The 17,162-nt window shown below is 50.1% G+C and overlaps 7 protein-coding genes across 7 annotated transcripts; 3 read left to right on the top strand and 4 right to left on the bottom strand.

Moving 5' to 3' along the window:
* Positions 1 to 70: 70 nt before the first annotated feature.
* Positions 71 to 3,545, bottom strand: BDP55DRAFT_678413 (uncharacterized protein). The gene is made up of 5 exons (XM_060575991.1): positions 2,594 to 3,545; positions 1,993 to 2,541; positions 1,547 to 1,934; positions 1,462 to 1,488; positions 71 to 1,383 (listed from the first exon to the last, which is right to left on the bottom strand). The coding sequence occupies exons 1-5, from the start codon at positions 3,471 to 3,473 to the stop codon at positions 537 to 539; spliced, it is 2,691 nt and encodes an 896-aa protein (XP_060424543.1). The 5' UTR covers positions 3,474 to 3,545; the 3' UTR covers positions 71 to 536.
* A 1,883-nt stretch (positions 3,546 to 5,428) lies between these two features.
* Positions 5,429 to 6,061, top strand: BDP55DRAFT_719584 (uncharacterized protein; the record flags this gene model as incomplete). Its single annotated transcript, XM_060578443.1, has 1 exon — positions 5,429 to 6,061. One exon carries the CDS (start codon positions 5,429 to 5,431, stop codon positions 6,059 to 6,061), a length of 633 nt encoding a protein of 210 aa, XP_060424542.1.
* A 320-nt stretch (positions 6,062 to 6,381) lies between these two features.
* On the bottom strand, positions 6,382 to 7,291 carry BDP55DRAFT_772332 (uncharacterized protein; the record flags this gene model as incomplete). Its single annotated transcript, XM_060581137.1, has 2 exons — positions 6,382 to 6,936; positions 7,197 to 7,291. 2 exons carry the CDS (start codon positions 7,289 to 7,291, stop codon positions 6,513 to 6,515), a joined length of 519 nt encoding a protein of 172 aa, XP_060424541.1. The 3' UTR covers positions 6,382 to 6,512.
* Positions 7,292 to 8,135: 844 nt separating this feature from the next.
* On the top strand, positions 8,136 to 8,585 carry BDP55DRAFT_678405 (uncharacterized protein). The gene is made up of 2 exons (XM_060575990.1): positions 8,136 to 8,181; positions 8,333 to 8,585. The coding sequence occupies exons 1-2, from the start codon at positions 8,171 to 8,173 to the stop codon at positions 8,517 to 8,519; spliced, it is 198 nt and encodes a 65-aa protein (XP_060424540.1). The 5' UTR covers positions 8,136 to 8,170; the 3' UTR covers positions 8,520 to 8,585.
* A 2,644-nt stretch (positions 8,586 to 11,229) lies between these two features.
* On the bottom strand, positions 11,230 to 12,039 carry BDP55DRAFT_562220 (ankyrin repeat-containing domain protein; the record flags this gene model as incomplete). Its single annotated transcript, XM_060570139.1, has 1 exon — positions 11,230 to 12,039. A coding segment is annotated over one exon (810 nt), but the record flags the coding sequence as incomplete, so codon positions are not given.
* Positions 12,040 to 13,664: 1,625 nt separating this feature from the next.
* BDP55DRAFT_697413 (PR5-like protein) lies at positions 13,665 to 14,556 on the bottom strand (the record flags this gene model as incomplete). The annotated part of the gene is made up of 3 exons (XM_060577678.1): positions 13,665 to 14,026; positions 14,086 to 14,316; positions 14,493 to 14,556. The coding sequence occupies 3 exons, from the start codon at positions 14,554 to 14,556 to the stop codon at positions 13,665 to 13,667; spliced, it is 657 nt and encodes a 218-aa protein (XP_060424538.1).
* Positions 14,557 to 14,797: 241 nt separating this feature from the next.
* BDP55DRAFT_755002 (kinase-like domain-containing protein) lies at positions 14,798 to 15,609 on the top strand (the record flags this gene model as incomplete). Its single annotated transcript, XM_060580736.1, has 2 exons — positions 14,798 to 15,289; positions 15,346 to 15,609. 2 exons carry the CDS (start codon positions 14,798 to 14,800, stop codon positions 15,607 to 15,609), a joined length of 756 nt encoding a protein of 251 aa, XP_060424537.1.
* Between the last annotated feature and the right edge of the window lie 1,553 nt (positions 15,610 to 17,162).

Genomic DNA, 17,162 nt, shown 5'->3' with positions numbered 1-17,162 from the left:
CAGGGAGCTTGGATGCCAAAAGACACACCTAGTCGTTTATTGATGTATTTTCACTTGCAGAGATATAATCGGATGCTTCTATTCACTGCGGCTGATAATGAGGTGAAATGGAGCATTTCACGTTGATGATGGGGTGTAAGCCACACAGGGAAAAAGCTTACATGTGCTGTTCTATACATTTACTCCAGGATAGGTTATGACTGCTGTGAATGTGCATGCTGGAGAAACAATTCAAACGACTAATGTGGTACATTCGGATCGCCGTAAATGCCAAATTCTAGCATTCCTATTCGCCTAGTATTCTGATATAAAACATGTGATTCAATCCATCCGTCTCCGTAACTTTGAGCAGTTCGGTATCTCACCGGAATGAGTGCCTATAGACGTCACTCAAGATTAGACAGTCATTATCCAGATACAAATAAACATATCTCACATCTCCTGATGATAGATATCTGCTGTTGTGGCAGGAAGAAAGCAGACATTTGCACAAGAAAGTGTCTCCTCTCCACATACCCTCCTTCTTTACTACTTAATTACATATCCATCCGTCTCTTCTTCTCCGAACGACCTGCCGATATGTCTCCCGTCCTAGAGAGCTTCCTCTTCCGCACTGACTCGTCTATACATACGCTACCGTCACTATGAGCTTGTAAGTCAAGTAAGGCGTCGGCAGTCTGTGGAAATCCGGAGATCGAAGAGGACGTATCATTGTACTTAAGCCTGATATCGAAGGGAACACTCAACGACGGCAAAGTGAAGCTCACGACGGTCCGCTCGTCCGCAGCGATCTTATACTTGTTACCAGCTACCACGAGGGAAAGCCCCTTGAACCGAGTCGCGAGCACTCTCGTGACTGATGGGTCGTCCCCATACCTACAAGCGACGAACCCTCTGCATAGTACCTCACCGCGTCTGGTCGTTCGCGTTGTCGTGTCGAAGGAAAAATAGAATAGAGAGGCGATCATGACTAGCGAGACTTGTTGCACACGCTGATGTAGGTCCCGATTGACGAGAAATTCTCGGTCCAGCTGTCGAATCAGCTTGCTTATGGCATCTGCGTCATCCAGCGCCACCGCTTCCATATCGAGAGTGGGGTCGATGCGAAACTCATTGAACGCTTCACCCGCTGACCCACCTAGTCTCTGATACTGCCGGTGTCCCCACAGAGATTCCAGGCTAAAGTGAGCAAATCGAGACAGTGAGTTCGACATGCCGTTTGGGGCTGCCTTCATCACCCCGTTGCCTGCCGAGAGGATGTAATCAGGAACCGTCTTGCGAGGACACAGCCGTAGCGCTTCGGACCGCGCATGTAGCAGTGGAATCTCCAGCCCGTCATAGTATGACGAAGTGGACGACCCAAGACGTTTGGCCGGAAAGTACCTGGCGCATGTTAGCTTGTCTCTGATCGTGTCCTTTTAAGATTTCTCCCCGTTCTTCTATGAATTGACGTGTACGTACACAGGAGCGGCCGACGTGATTTCGGCCCTGTTTTTGATCCAAGTCAGCTCGGACGCTCTGCAGCACACATCGCGCGGATACCTACGCCTCTCGGACCAGCAGGGGCCTCGGCCTGCCAGACTCTGCTTGCCGATTCTCATGGCCCGCATACGTGGTGAACAGCTTCGACATGCTCGTTTTCGAGTCGATGGACGTGACAGCCACCTTCATCTGCTCGTACGGCTTCCGATTGTAGAGCGACTTTCGCGGTCCTCTAAGTCTCGCCTCGCCCGTGATAGAACCTAGGATCGGCCCGCTAGGGCTGTAGATGCTGTCTTTGCACACAAAACGGATGCATCGCGACAGTTTCTGGCACCACCGCCCTATCTTTGTCGAAGCTTTGGGGAATATCCTGCGCGCCAGCTGTATGAAGTTCTGTTCGCAGGTATCCAGCGATGATTCTAATACACCGATCGATAAGGCATTGATGCCTCCTGGGAACAAGTCAGTTCTAAAGCTGTTCTCTCTCGCTTGCATGGAGAAGCGACATACCGACGCTGGTCCCGATGGCCAGGTCAAAAAATATCTGAACAGGTAGTCCGGTCACCTTCTGAAGCATCTGCAGGATACGCAGCTGAACGATGCCCTTCACCCCGCCTCCATCGAGGGCTAGGACGCGGCATCCCGCCGTGGGCGGTCTGAGACGGACGGCACATCCAGAAACAAACGCCGTCGCGCACAGAACGCACCTATCGAACGTGATTACAGTCCCACTCATCGTGCTGTTGCCATATCCGCGGTAGCACGTCTCGCACAATGCGCATTCACAAGGGAGAAACACCTCGGGAGGCTGCACGAAGCATACGAGACACAGACGGGAGGACCTGCTCCCCGCAACGCTGGCGCTGTGCCGATGAAGAAAGTGTGTTCGAGATTTTCGGCGTTCTTCTGGGTCCGCGTGGCGTAGTTGGCTAACCGTTGTCTTGACCACTGAGGTTACGAGTGCCTTAGCGTCGGCCATCGGCATGAGTCGCTGGTATGAGAGCGCTTTCGTCAGTGCATCATGATACATTTCCCCGAAAACGGTCTGGCCACAGAATCCTGTTCAGGGTAATCAGCCACAGACATCTGAATAGGGCCGATGGCCACGTACCATCGTAATAGGCCACCATATCTTGTGAAAGGGCATTCGCCAGTATGGGCAATCTCATCTGTCGAAGATCGTCCAGGGACATAGCCTGCTGGATCCACTCGCGCCAGGCCTCCTCTAGCCAGGGTCTCATCTGCATCAGCGGTTGGGGCAACCGGCTTTGGTCGAATGCCGCCACGTAGCTGACGTCCAAGTTCATGCCCGGCGCCGCCTCGGGCGCACTGGCCAACTGCTGCAAACATCCACGGGAGACCCGGAACAGCGTATACCAATCCCAGAGTGTTTTTTCCTCCCTCCTCTTCTTCCTCACGTCTCGAATCCGGGAGAGTACATCATCAGGAATCATTCCGGGTTTATACACACCCCGGGTCACTTTTACGTCGCCGAAATAGCAGTTTAATCCATCACTAACGAACATGCTGGCCAGGCTCTCTAGGTCAATGTTTTCGCTAATGTTCCTGACCACGACGCTTCCTACTGGACGGTGGATAGGTGGCAGGCCCCTGCACTCCAGGTCCCACGCACGGAGGAGCCGACGCGCAGACGGTACGTCCCTGGCAACGAAGAGAACAGCGTCGCTCATAAGCATGGACCATCGACAAATCACCCTACCAGTGCGACTGCATCGCACAGGGTACTTTACATGGCCAGGAATACGGGCCGGATGGGCTTGGGAAAAGGCGTTGCATTGAAAGTTGACTTTATTGATGACGACATGCTTCCTGGCGCGAATCACCTCGACTCCTTGGCCTTCCTCACGCATGGGCTCGTCGTCGACTACACTGACCACAGAAGGCCTTTGTAAACGTTGGATGGATGGAGGCAGACTGATGGCGGCTGATGGTGGATTTCCCTCGACGATTTGAACCCATGGGTACGGCATGCTGTGCCAATACTGATCGACCTTTGCCGTATTTATATACATCAAAACTATCAGACTCCCACCTCTTTCTTTGGCTTGTGGCGCGAGTGATGTGGTGACGGGAGAGGAGGTTTGTAACGCAGACCATACCATGTCCCTTGAGCTCTGCGGTGGTGTGGCCAAGAAATGCGCATTGATCTCGTACCTCTCGTGAGCAGTAAGTGCGTGTGTCACTTGTGACTATCGCTTATGACAGCTCTCAAGCGTAGCTCAGCTAAGATTGCACCTTTACCATTAGCCAAACATCTGCAGAGGCTCAAGTGGGCGCACCCAAGTTGAAAGTGCGATGCCGAAACTCCTGCTGTATACCTTCTAGACAGTGTAGCGCAGTTATACTTGACACCAGCGAGAGAAAGCCGTCACCCGTGATGTTCAATGTATGGAGTTGACTTCCGCACTTGAATATCCCAAAACTGCAATCGTTGGGTCCAGCGGGAGTCGGAAGGGTTCTAGGAGACATCTCAATAGCATTGAGTTACGTCATGTTGGCCTGAGCATCTCCATTGCTGAAGGCCTACGCTTTTGACTATATCGACGATTAACTTCATTAACGCAAAGCATTACGCAAGTTCGAGGATCAAGCGGCGGTAGGTAATAACCAGGCTCTTGATCGTATTGCGTAAGTGAGAAACGACATGTGACCGTTGGTTAGGCTCGGGATGTGCCGACAGAACGACGATGTCTTGGTCCTATGTTGACAATGGGAGGCAGCTAAGCAATTAATTATCGCCCAAACGGCAGGACTTACAGGATCTGATTAACTGTGAAATATGAGAGACGCGTCGACGTATCGGCCGATCATGTGTTCCCGAGCTACTCCGAACCCAATCAATAGGTTCTTTCCCTAAGGTTCATTCCGAAGAGTGCCGATTGCAAATTGAGACCTCATTTTTCGTTGAGCGCTCGAAACCTTCTCCTACTTATGACCAATCTGACGTATGATGGTGTATCATATACCTATCGCAATCGCATTCTAAGCCTTTCAAGGGGTTCTCAAACTTCGGCCTGCTGTGGTTGCGAAATTGGAACCCGTAGAGGAGTCGTCGACCTCCTCGTTCAAGGATGAATTTCGCAAGCACCATCGGACTCATCCCGAATAGGGAGGGAATATATTGGTTGCCGATGCTGTTATATGGAGCTATGGCTGTCAGTATTTGGCGGCGGCCTTTTGGCAACAAAATTGCAAGCGGAAACGTGCCTTCGTAGGTAGCTGGAGCCAGCATTGCCATTGTACGGAGCGAGGGACCACTCCATCATGCGTGAGGCAATAGCTGTTTACAAGATTAAAAGCATCAGGCTCCAAACATAAAAAGGTAGGATTGGTAGCATCACACAAATGGAAAGAGCGATAACCCATATAGTTTTCGCAATACTGGTTCCGCTCACCTGCAATAGACACGAGAGTCATCTTCATACACTGCCCGTCGAAAAGTGATGAGTCAGGGTTATACAAGAAAGCGTTCTCAATATCAGTAGCAACGAGGATCAAGGTACATGGTGACAACGTCCGGCTTACAGATACGAAGCTATATCTAAAATATACAGCGAAGGGCCTTCACCACGTCTTGAGTCCTCGGACGGTGTAGAACGCCGATTAGACAGGGCAGCGACCAATGCTGGTGATAGTCTGTCGGGTACCCATGCAGGGCGAAAAACTCAATAAATCAGAGCGAGACGACGAGACGGTAGACTATGTAAGTAATGTTCCTTGGAAAATTTGGCAAACTTTTCACAGCATTGATGTGCACGCAGGGGACTCAGGGGTTGTATTTGTCAGACAGATCTGCTAAATTGACCCGAAAGTGTATGGCATATGAATAGGGGCACAGTCAGGCAGCATTCCCATGTTTAATCTCGCCCGCACAACACGCTCAGCTTCTACCAGTCTGTCCTATAATTTGCATCAGATCTTTTCAATGGCCGAAGCAGCCCGGGAAGTATCTTCTCAAGATTCACAAGAGTCCGTGTCAAGTGCTCGAAGACAAATGGACGAAGATTGGCCTCCACAAGGACTAGCAAACGCTTGCGAACTCTCGAGTGGGTTCGAAACTTCCACCAACGTTCAACGGCCAAACCGACAACATTCATTCTGTGACCCTTCTCTGGACCACCAGAGACCTATGTATCAGAGAGACGACGAGGACGAGCCGAGACAGCCTTCGTATGCGCAACTGAGAGAGACACCTAGAGATGACCTGTCAAATGAGGAATCAGCATCTATATGCGACGATAGCGACAAGGAAAACACACCACCGGAAGCGGGATACAAGGGTGCGACGTTTCATGATAAGCTTCGGGGGACTATAGAGTGCGATATTGGTGATAATAGTGTCGGTCGCTGTGTCAGCATCAGCATCACTTTGCCAACTCCTGAGAGCACTTCCAGTATCGACTTGAAAGTCTCGGTCGGACTCCGAAAGGAGAACAGACAAGGTCGAGGCAGCAAGCGAAACGGTAGATCAGGCCGGGTCTCCAAAAGAAGAAACAGGGCCTCAAGTACCTACAGCGGAAGGGCAGGCGGCATGAGAGACAGCGGAGATCGTCTTTGAGATTGATGCAAGCTGCTACCAATGCGGTTGAATGACTTGAATATCGTCATGGTGTGGCCGTCCAAGTTTCATTCGAATGAATTCATCAAGTGTTCCTTCGTGGTCGCGAAACTAGTGCAATGTTGAACAACTTCAGAGGCCCAATGCCTTGACCGAATAATGAAGGTCAAAGCCTCGCGAGATTTTCAGTACGATGACAAGCATCATACTTTCAGACAGAAGCACCGTGTCGCCGCCACATTCATGGTTCATCCAGGTTGAGCATTCGAATTGTGTACTTCGGAGAGTTCTTGGCTTCCCTTGACTGACTTACGAGCTGAGGCATCGTCTGTCAAGCGTGGGCACGAGGCTATGCATCTTCTAGCGCCGATTCACAGTTCATTATTCCGGGTCCAACATAGTAGAAAAGAGAAGGGGTAAAAAAATAAATTCACAAGAAAGCCACCAAAAATCAGGAGCACTGTCTTTTGAGAGCACCGTCACCCTCACCGTAATTGTGTGCATAGAGATCCTCGAACACAACCCTTGGAATCTTGCTGATGTCAAGACGCTCTAGTATCTGTATGAAAGGCGCGAACTGTTGGTTGAAGCGTGGTAGCAGGTCCGTTGTGAGGGGTTCTTCACGCAAAAGACTCGGTGTCACGCATCGCTTGCACAAGAAGCCACCATGACGGTCTGCGTTGTCGATAACATCGATCAACGGCCAACTGCTAAGGCATTTGGGGCAAGTATAGTATCTCACGATCTCTGTTGATGATTCCCGCTTGTTTGTACCGAGAATCCGGCGTCTTAATTCGTGGATAATGTGATGAATGGCGTAAACGGCTTGGTGGTAGTCGAGATAGACGTATGACTCATCTTCGTTGAGCTCACGCCTGAGAAACTGTCAATGCGGGCAAGAATGACACAGGTTCACCAGCTCCAGGGCTAGCTAGATGCTATGATGAGGCGTGGTGGACTGTTATCTAAACGCACTCACGTACAAATGAGCCTTGCCCGCTCCAGCTCAGCGCAGGCCTTTCTCAGCGACACGTGTTCAGGCGTGATGGATAAAGAGCGTAGTTGAGTCATTGATAGGCTAGATGTAAGGCGTCGTGAGTCGTCTTATCGTGATCTTTGCGTCTTGGGGACATACATTTCGTGATGTGATAAGACCTCAATTACGATGGCTTGTTCGGAGCTGTAGAATACGCGCACGGCTTTCTTGACGAGTGTTTTGGCGTCATCCATGGCGAGAGTGTTCTTTGGCGTTGTTGGCTTTGCTGCTGTTTGAGGAAGTCATCCACGTTCGATATCGAGTTCTGCGTTGCGTTATGTGAGCGTCTCGCCATCCGTGTGTTGGTGGCTAGGCCTACAACGATAGTTTGCATGACTACGGGGGCATACCAGCCATACTTCACCTCTTCAACAGAGTACCTAGAGCCTCAAGATACTACATTTCTGTGACTACTATCTTAGCTGTATGAAGATTCGTAACTTACAGGACAAGGCAGCGGGAGATGAGCCTGCCGCTAAGTGTGAAGCAAGTACACACACTCAGGCAGCTATTCGTTATGCAGCTCTCAACAGGCGGATCCGTGTCCAGGTACCACCGGAATAATCGGTTATAGCATATTAACCAAATGATGTTTACTTACCTTCTGCTTTATAACCGGGAAAGTGGGATCTGAATGGGTGAGCTCGTGACCTGAAGATTCCGGTTGCAGGATCGTAGCCAACGTCTAACATAGTACAGCCATAGTTAGTGATTCCTGTGATACAATGTAACATAACATCATTGCCACACGCGGCGTTATGGTCGGATACCATAACAAGAACTTCCTTGGGTGGTTGCATCAAGGCCAGATATCCTACTTATGCTTCTAGTCGCTACTCCCGAAAACAGACTTTCCGAGATCCGACGTCATTTCAGCCTTTCGTTTTAGAGTAAGAAGCACTAACAACAGGCACTATATGACCGAATGGTACCTGCAACGTCCGACAGTATCTCCTACTCTGTTTTTAGCGCATTATTAGAAAAACCCAATCACTCACCAACCAAGACGATCAGAGGTTTGCAGGGGAATAGAGATGCCCTCCTCATTACGAGCTGGGTCAGAGGCCTGCCCCATGCGACAACGGTATGATCACGTCCCAGCCGTTCATGTGAGGAACGATCCAGCCCACGCACTTTTCGTAGTGGGCCGCCGCTCAGCAACGTCTCCATGATGGGCACCTCGTTGATGCTATCCTTGGCAACGTCTGGATCATGAAGCTGATTCAATGGCGCAGTTTGCCTGAAGTCGATTTCGCCGCAAATGTAAAGACGATTAGTGGGGTGGCTTCCACTGTACTTGCGGGAATAACGGAATTAGTAGGAGTAAGAAGGAGAGTGGCTTCTATCATGTCACGATACATCTTGGTCGATTGCCTTTTGTATCTGGGAGGGGCCGCGGTCCGTACACCTCACTTCGAGTGAACATGATCTTCCCTACTCATAACAAGATTTTGAGCCTAGACGGCTGTTACGAAATGGAAAACGAACACTACACCTCATCGAGCTCGCCACGCGGTGAAGTCGCGCCTTGAGCATTCGAGGCTCAACGGCCGGTATCCGCTTTTACTAGTCTCGGGGTTGAAAACGACGTCGGGTCATCGCTAAGCTTCGAACGAAGAATAAAGCTGATATCGAAGAAATACTGATGTCCGATAACCCTCCATCTAACTTTCTTCCGTATTGCTGGCTAGATCCCCGAACTAAAAGTGCCTCAGATGAAGTGTGCATAATGTCCTGCAGCTGCAGCTTGAGCTTAGACCAGTTGTGACTATATTTTCGTTGCCACTGAGACGAACCGTCGTATTAACCGCAAACGCACCCTCCGTGTGAAGCTAGGCATCTCGACAACGTAGCGACCACTGCAATGAGAACCTGGCCGCTCGCGACAGTTGTTGCAACCGTTGTCCAGGCGATGTGTAGTGACGAGATTCGTTTGATTACGCTGGCAAATACCATGAGGAAGTGTTAGCTCGCATACCTGGCGGATTGGCTCACACGAGAGACAGTGTGGGCACTTGAGGACGTGGACTGTGCACATGGCGGCTGTGATGACCATTCACCATGCAGGCTCTGCAGGGACAGCTTGCTACGATGTGAGCCCGGTCTTTTCGATGAAGATATACCTTGTGCGTCTTGTGTGGTTATGTGTGCCAGACCCGTGGGACTGCCAGCGATGCCGTATGTTCGGAGCAGAGTACGAGCCGACTGTCACTCCTGGCATTGCTTTCGCGCTGTGTTACCGGTTATCCTGACCATAACTAACAACTCAGCTGAATTACTTGACATGCTTCAGTATCTTTTCAAGGCATCTCTTGATATACGGTAAAGGGATCTAAATGACGCTCAATAACAAGAGACATGAAATGGATAAAGCCAATCACATTATGAGGGTTCCACAGAGAGCAGAAGTATATCAAAAATCTACATATATACGACCATCCACACAAGAGGGTCATGCATCCCGACTCTCGACTTTAATCCGTAGAGAAGTCGAGATTCATGCGATAGGAGATCTCGTACAATGACGGCTCCACCAACCCAAAAAAGAAAGCAGTCCAAAAGAAAACCTTACTCAGAGTTGATCCGCACAGCACTTCTTCGTAACAGAAACAAACCCATGAGTCTCAATCAACTTTACGACTGGTTCGAATCCCACATGGACGATGGCGTGCCCTGGGTCAAGAGCAGCATCCGCCACACTCTCTGTGTACATCAGGTCAGTGCTTCAGCCTACGATCATTATGTTACACAGCGATGGAATGGTACTAGAGGGCCTGGTGCCAAAATGTTCGATCTTGCTTTTCCAACATGACCAAAATTCGCACAACCCACCAGACACATCTGCTAAGTCATGCAGGCTTTCACCAAAAGTCAACGCGGACGGTCGAATTGGCGCCTGTCGTCAAACCTGCAACATAACGTTCAATCGATGAGTCCGCCTCAAAGGTCCGTCACACCATCTTTTCACCCCGAATCCTCTTCGAAACCAGGGTGGAACGAGACCACCTTCGACGATCATTGGTTTGGAGTCCCTCTCGAAAGTATACCCGAGCTAGATGGAACTTCAGCGTTTGCATCGCATATCCCGATGGCCACCGTAGAGGAGCAATCAGTCGTGGATAACCCGGGTACAGAATTTCAACTGCCCCCCTCAGTGGTGAGTCGTCGCCCCATGTATATCGCATCATAATTATCGTGCCAACGACCAACACCACACCAGGTCTGCTTCTCGTGCCTGCTGAGTAACGATTCGCAATGTGACGGCCAGAGCCCTTCTTGCAATCAATGCTTGCAGCTTGGCTTGACGTGCGAGGAACGACGACCCAATTTTAGCGGCAGATAAAATGTTCCTCGGGGTTCCTCCTAACGTTGTGAGCCCGGGGGTACCTCGTCCAATTACCGTTGATATAGGACGAAACTCCTAAAATAAATAGACGTTACTCCTAGGAAGCGTCGAAAGACAACAATAACCGATTATGCCCTGTTTTTGCTGCTTGTTTTTGGTCAGTGTCATGAACAATGTGATGAAGAACAAACGGTTGCTTCGATGTACAGGGATCCACTAAAGGCAGGGCACGCGTGATCCCACCAAGCCGTTATCTTATTTAATTAGTGGGAAAGAGAGTGGGCCTGACGTTTCGGGATGTGCTGCAGCCCCACAACAAGTTACACCAGTTACAGGCCACCCCCGAAACCTTAGCACAAAACACGGCAATATAACATATAAGCACCATTTATCTGGGATTTCTTCTCTCTACGTCATTCTACCTATGGCAGACCGACTTGGGCAATACGGCATACCTATCTAGGTTATGCTGTTATTCTCTGGCGTGTTAACGGCCTATGACAGACCCAAGAGAAGATGCCGATCAATCCCGCAGCCATTTCCGGTCCAAACCCAGCCCTTGTTGTCGGCGAGACCTGTAAGTGGCTGGAGGGGTTGCGAGAGCCGTGCTGAAGTTCAGTCTTTTAACGTCCTGTGATGAGCTCTAGTAGATAGACATATTCTGTAATGCCTGAGATTTTTAATCCGTCGTCTTTATCTCCGGTTTAATCTTCCCATTGACTCGTTGCGAATCAACTGCAACGAACCACCATGTTCGCCGCCGCAAAACTCCATAGCGTCTCGTGCTTACCCAGCCCTACCTCGAGACCGAAGTGCGGCCTCCACCTGGCTGGAGCGGATCTGGGAGTACGTCTGAGCGGTGCCTTTGGCACCAGCGTCGAGTAGCAAGTTCACAGCCGCGAGGCTGTCGTTGCGCACAGCAAAGTAAATGGGCGGCCTGCCCCATTCTCCAGGCATGTTCGGATCAGCCCCATTCTTCAAGAGCAGTCTTGCGCATGCAAGGTTGTTATACAGAATTGCGACGCCCAGAGGCGTATGCCAGAATATCTGTTGTTGGCCTTCCTCGTTGATCCACCCGCTGTTCTGTGCGTTGATCAGAGACATGCACGCGCCTCTGGTGCCCTCTCCGTGGCCATCGTCACCACGCCCAAGAAAGAGTTTGAGGAGCGGGTACCCTTCAGTCTCGTTGTCTAGGTCGGGCGGGCCAAGATCGCCACACACGGTGTGTAGAATCGTGTCTCCAATCCTATCGCGCAAGCTGAGATCCACTCCCCTAGTGAGTAGATCGCAGATGACATCCAATTTTCGTACGTGTCCAGGTACGTGTCCGGGCTGTGGGTAGGCGATATCGTCCCGGAGAAAGTCACGAGCCGGCGTTCTGAGCACCGCATGGAAGATATAGTCATCGTACGCATTGGCAACTCTGCCTGCGAAGTTGTGGGCGGGGTTGTAAGCTAGCGTGCCGATCATCTGCGTGCCGTGGAGACAAGCGTCGTAGAGGACCTCGGAATTGGCAGCAGACAGTGAAACACCAGCACGACAGAGAACCTCGACTTGCTCCAGGCGGTGGCTTCTGACGGCTTCAATCAGATCGTCCTCGGCTGACGGGTGAATCGTCGCTTGACCGGAGGACCACGAGTCGGTCGGAGAGCCGACCAAAGTACTATCTGATGTTGAGCTTGCCGGCGTCAATGGGTTTTCCCGGTGCTCTTCTTCCGGCCAAGAGCTACTTGGAGTGGCGTCTGCAGTGTCCGTGTGGACGCCGAAGTCATCGGGGCGGAAAGCACGACACCAAGGCTCGACAATTTGTCACTGTTCAGGAGTGGCAGACTGTTCTGATCTTAATACAGTTATTCGGGGCTGCTCTTCAGTATATATGTGGTCTCCTCCAATTCAACTAGCATCTTTGGCCTGAAATTAGACCAATGCAATGAAGTTAGGCTGGGTTTGTTTTTCCGACATCAGGCCGCGATCGTTACCAACGACAACAGCAATACCCGCATCGGAAGAATCTCTCGTTGAAGCGCATCCACTATCGTCATCACAAGCAAGCATCATCAGTGGCCAAGCTCTTGCATATACTCTATCTGCCGTAGCTATACTAGTCGCAATCGCAGCTTTTGTTTATCTTGTTTGGCAGAAACGCCAACAGCATGTACGCTTGAGGCTGTCAAGCGGCAATGTCCAAAGTTCATCTCCAATTCTCACCAAGATAGGCATTACGCCTAGACGTCTTCCACAGCCTCCGCCTCGGAGTCACAAAGTGAGCACATTCATCCCTCGCATTAGCAGCGGGCCTCGACATCCACGCTCAAACCATGCTTCTCTCGTGAGCTCGCGGTCGATGTTGTAGAAGCAAAGCAGAGACGAGAGGCAAAGTAATACTGAATAAGACGTACACAGCTCGAATGGCGGACGACGGATAGTACAGACTTAATAAAAGTGGGGCCATAATTATGTTGCACTGTAAGGCGACTCCATTCCTTTGGGTAGGTTCTCTGGCGTTTCGTTGCTCTCATCCTTTGTGAGAGACGTAGACAAATCCGATCAGCATATCGTGGTTCCTGGTATGCTCTATATTTATGTGATTCTAGGGTTACTATCGCGCTTGGTTCAAGTTCGGGGTTACCGCCAAAGGCAAGCGGAAAGCAGAAAGAAAGCTTGCGTCATTCCCATTGAGACAAAATCGAAAATCCACTGACGTTTTTGTTCTATTTCATCTGGTCTTTCCTAGTAGTTAAAATGAACATCATAAAAACAATCCAAGCCTTTATAGCTGCCACGTCGCTTTAGCCGACTATGGCGTTTGTGGCTACGTAGAGCAATGGATTCGCTAGTGTTCTATTACGGTCCAGTCAGGTGGGTTGAGGTTCAAGTCTAGGGCAGAAAGACAAACAACCCATCCCCGCATCCGTGCCGACTCTCAGTTCGCACACACGTGAAGTGAAGTTGCCATCTATGTTGCTACAGGTGGCAGGTTAGAAGCTGTCTAACTGCCCTGCAGGAGGTCAAACGTTGAATAAATTAGTTCGCATATGCGTGCTATTCATAGCAAGCAAATTTATTTTGATTCACGATCGTCAAATCTTGGTATGCCCGATGAGTACCGGAGATCACTTGGTACACTTGCCGTTTCCCCTTCCCACAATTTTACTCAGTATTCCTTGCTATGTACCATGGCCTACATCGGCGAGCCTGCAGTAGAAAACCCCTGGGGGATCCTATGAACAGTGAAAATATATCGTCACATTGCGAAAGCCACACGTGAATGTGGCGTCTTGGTCGTCGTAAGCGTAGCTATATGCGTCCGGACACGTCTCCTTAAACCACGGATTGTTACCCTTGCAGGTCGTCGCATCGTATATACCCCTGCAACAATACTCGTCTGTCTCGTGTACAGCACAGTTGGAATAGCAGCCGATGGGCGCGTCACCTGTCCTCGGGTCAGTGATCAGGTTGGGTGGGGGACATACCAGTGACTGATCCTCGGGATCGATGCCGAGGTAGGGCGGGGCTATGCAGGCGATCGCTTCGCAGTCATGGTCGTCCGGTACAACATGAACGCCACATGTAAAACTGTCGACTACATGACGAAGATGAGATTGGTGTCTTGGGATATGTCAGATGTAGATGCAGGCTCACCTAGGCTGATGTCGTAATACATCTTGTCTTTTTGTGCGGTGATTTCAAACAGCGTAGTGCCGGTAGATGAACGACCCCAACAACTCGGGTGACCGCAGTCGCCTAAAACACAGTTCAATCCGCCGGCTTCGCAATACTGCCTCGCCCAGACGCGTCCCGACCATGGAAACGAGCTGAGATAGATTTGGACCTGCGAGTTAGCTTCCAACGCAAGGCCTTCAGGTAACGGGTCTTGAGAATAATCGATAACTCGTCCATCGACAGATGACTCTATGAACGAGCCTGAGCCTTCAACTGCAGGCCAAATTGTCTGGTTCGTGGAGTTGTTGACAATGGTTAGAACCAATTGCTGCGCATAGAGAGCTACAGGAAAGAGTAGAAAGGTGAGCATCATCAATAGTTGTTACATTCCAGGAAAGACGGCGCTTTTGTAAAAGTCTGCACATATTCACCCGAACTGCAGACTAACATATTTGTTGTCAGATGCAAATGATTCGCCAACGAAAATCAGAATGAGATGATGTAAACGATACTTGTTATTGTTCTTGACAAATCACCAGCAGGTGGGATGCTAAAGTTTTATGGAGTAGTTGACTCGGGGACGTTGAGACTGGAAGGACTTGGGAGATTTCGCAGCACATATATATATGTATATACGAGAGCGGTCACATACTGCTATCTTCGTTTTTTGTCTGCATGCAGAGAGCCCTCCATGAGAATCGCAACGTCAACTCCTATGGGGGAGCCACTTGGCTCGGGATCATTTGGTACAGTATACAAGCTTAGAGGTCTTCCCATCGCCCGCAAATACATAACACTCACTGAACCTCGTAACGGCTTACCACCTGAGGCTATACGGGAAATCGCTTGTCTGCAGCGGTTGAAGAAATTTGACTCGCGCGCTAGAGTCAACTGCATTGACATTCTCGGCATCCACATATCGAGAACGGCCATAATGATTGACATGGAGCTCATGACTGGCGGAACTCTTGGCGACCTTTTGGACAACTCACAGCTACAGCCCGCGCTTCTCCTATCCTACTCTGTACAGATGGTGAAGGGCCTCAGTTTCCTTCACGGCGTTAGTATTATCCATCGAGATGTCACACCAGGCAATATTTTGATTTCATCATCGAACTGTCTGAAAATTGCCGACTTTGGTCTTTCTCATCTCATGAGCGGCATCGAACCGCGAACACCACTAGTGAGGCTTCTATGTCATGTCTGACGTGATTGCAGTTCTCTTACACCGTTGTCTAGGTATGTTCATTGTACTATAGAGCTCCCGAGCTTCTCCGAGTCAATGCGTTCGTCGGAGATACTCGTAGCTTGGTATATACCTGCGCTGTTGATAACTGGTCTGTTGGCTGCATCCTTCGAGAGATGATCATCGGACAGGGTCCGGAGTTCAGACCGGCGAGGCCGACTTTTTCGCCCACTACTAGTGCCATTGAACAGCTAGATGCGATTATTAGGTACGAGCTATGGAATACTGTTATACGTGCCGATACTAAGTGGCCATAGAAAGTTTTGCCCGTCTTCTGGCTTCGTTAACGAGAGACTGGCCATGATCTTCTGCGACTCAAGCTTGAAGCTGCCTGAGACCGCAGTCTCGCCCCGGGCACCTGCGTGGGTGATTCAGATGCTGGAAGTCACACAGGTAAGGCAGATGGTACTGCCAGCATGCTCATCACTGACTGTCTGTTAGCTTCTTTTGGTCCCGGATCCAGAGCTCCGTTGCACGGCAGAAGCGGCATGCAGGATGCTCGAGCAGCTAGACACAACTTAATGTGACGTACTTCCAAGGATGTGTTGAGAAAACACTTGCGAGGGAATCAGGACAACCGCGGGCATTATTGGGGAGGCTTGTCTAATCTAATCCTTGACACATACTAATAGGGGAATTACCCCGCGGCGGATGATATAGTCTTGTTTGGAGAAACCCCCTCCTATGCAACTCGTTTGTTATAACGACTAGAATTCTGTTAAAAGTCTCTTGGAAGTCTTGCAAAAGGCCCATTGCTTTTATCTGGACTTTGTTGTCGTTACCACTACCTTCTAGAAATATCAAGTCAACTACCACCCAAAGATGTATCCGAGTTATAAGAAGCACTGAGCCCTTAGCTGCGTATAGCCGGTGGCTCGCTAGAAGCACATACCCCTGCGGTCGTAAGCAATTTATAATATGTACTCACGTGTCACGAGTGGGCCGTCCCGCCAGAATCCTTTGAGGAAGGATCACTCCTAGACACAAATTCCAATTTCTCAACTACCTCTATTCTACATAATTCCATTTTTTCGAGAGGCTAAAGTAAAGTGGCCCGTGCATGAGCCTTGCCATCTAGGCTGGGCTGAGGTTGGGATTAATACCCCAATGATTGAGGCAAGGCTCGCCCTTTCTGCCGACTCTGGTGGCACCTTCCATAAACCGCCAATTACCTGTGTCCAAGCCCTCGCTATACTTGCCTTGTGCCTTGATTCTTCAACACACTTCTCTCTGCTGATATGATCAAGCCAATCCAGTGCGGATGCCATTTCACATCCATTCATTTCTAGGCAACATCAGCAGGGGCACGATGTGCTGAATTGTGCCAGAAGGCCTGTCACGACTTCGCCTCTGCCTTGCATGGACCCCTTATCCCGGCTGACGACGTCCACGTTCCCATTGGCAGCTTCGGACATGGTTTCATTCGCATTATAGCATACCATCGGATTTCTACGGCCACCAGCTGAGCGTGACTATGCCCTCCATCTGCAGCCTGTGGGGTCAGGCAGTGCACGGCAGCACGGCGAGGCAGACCACCAGGGCAGCATAGTACGGATACGCTGAAGATCTTCCGGTACCTCTTGCATGGCTAGGCTGCTGACTGTTACTTCGCTGACACTGCCACTTTCCTAGAATTGCTTGCTAAATCTTGAAGTCTATACGAAGCTGTTAACCGCGCTCCTTCTTCCTACTTACGCACCATTGTCTTGTAGCACAGCTCCCCTTTCTAAGCCACGATATATTATACTTTTTCCAAGATTCTCCAATCGGCGGTTTACTGCTGCTAATTATCCTTCTTTGTTCACTGTCA

Source organism: Colletotrichum godetiae (genome assembly GCF_030913485.1).
Source record: "Colletotrichum godetiae strain CBS 193.32 chromosome Unknown BDP55scaffold_56, whole genome shotgun sequence".
Lineage (NCBI taxonomy): Eukaryota > Fungi > Ascomycota > Sordariomycetes > Glomerellales > Glomerellaceae > Colletotrichum > Colletotrichum godetiae.
This window is presented reverse-complemented; position numbering and strand designations above follow the sequence as displayed.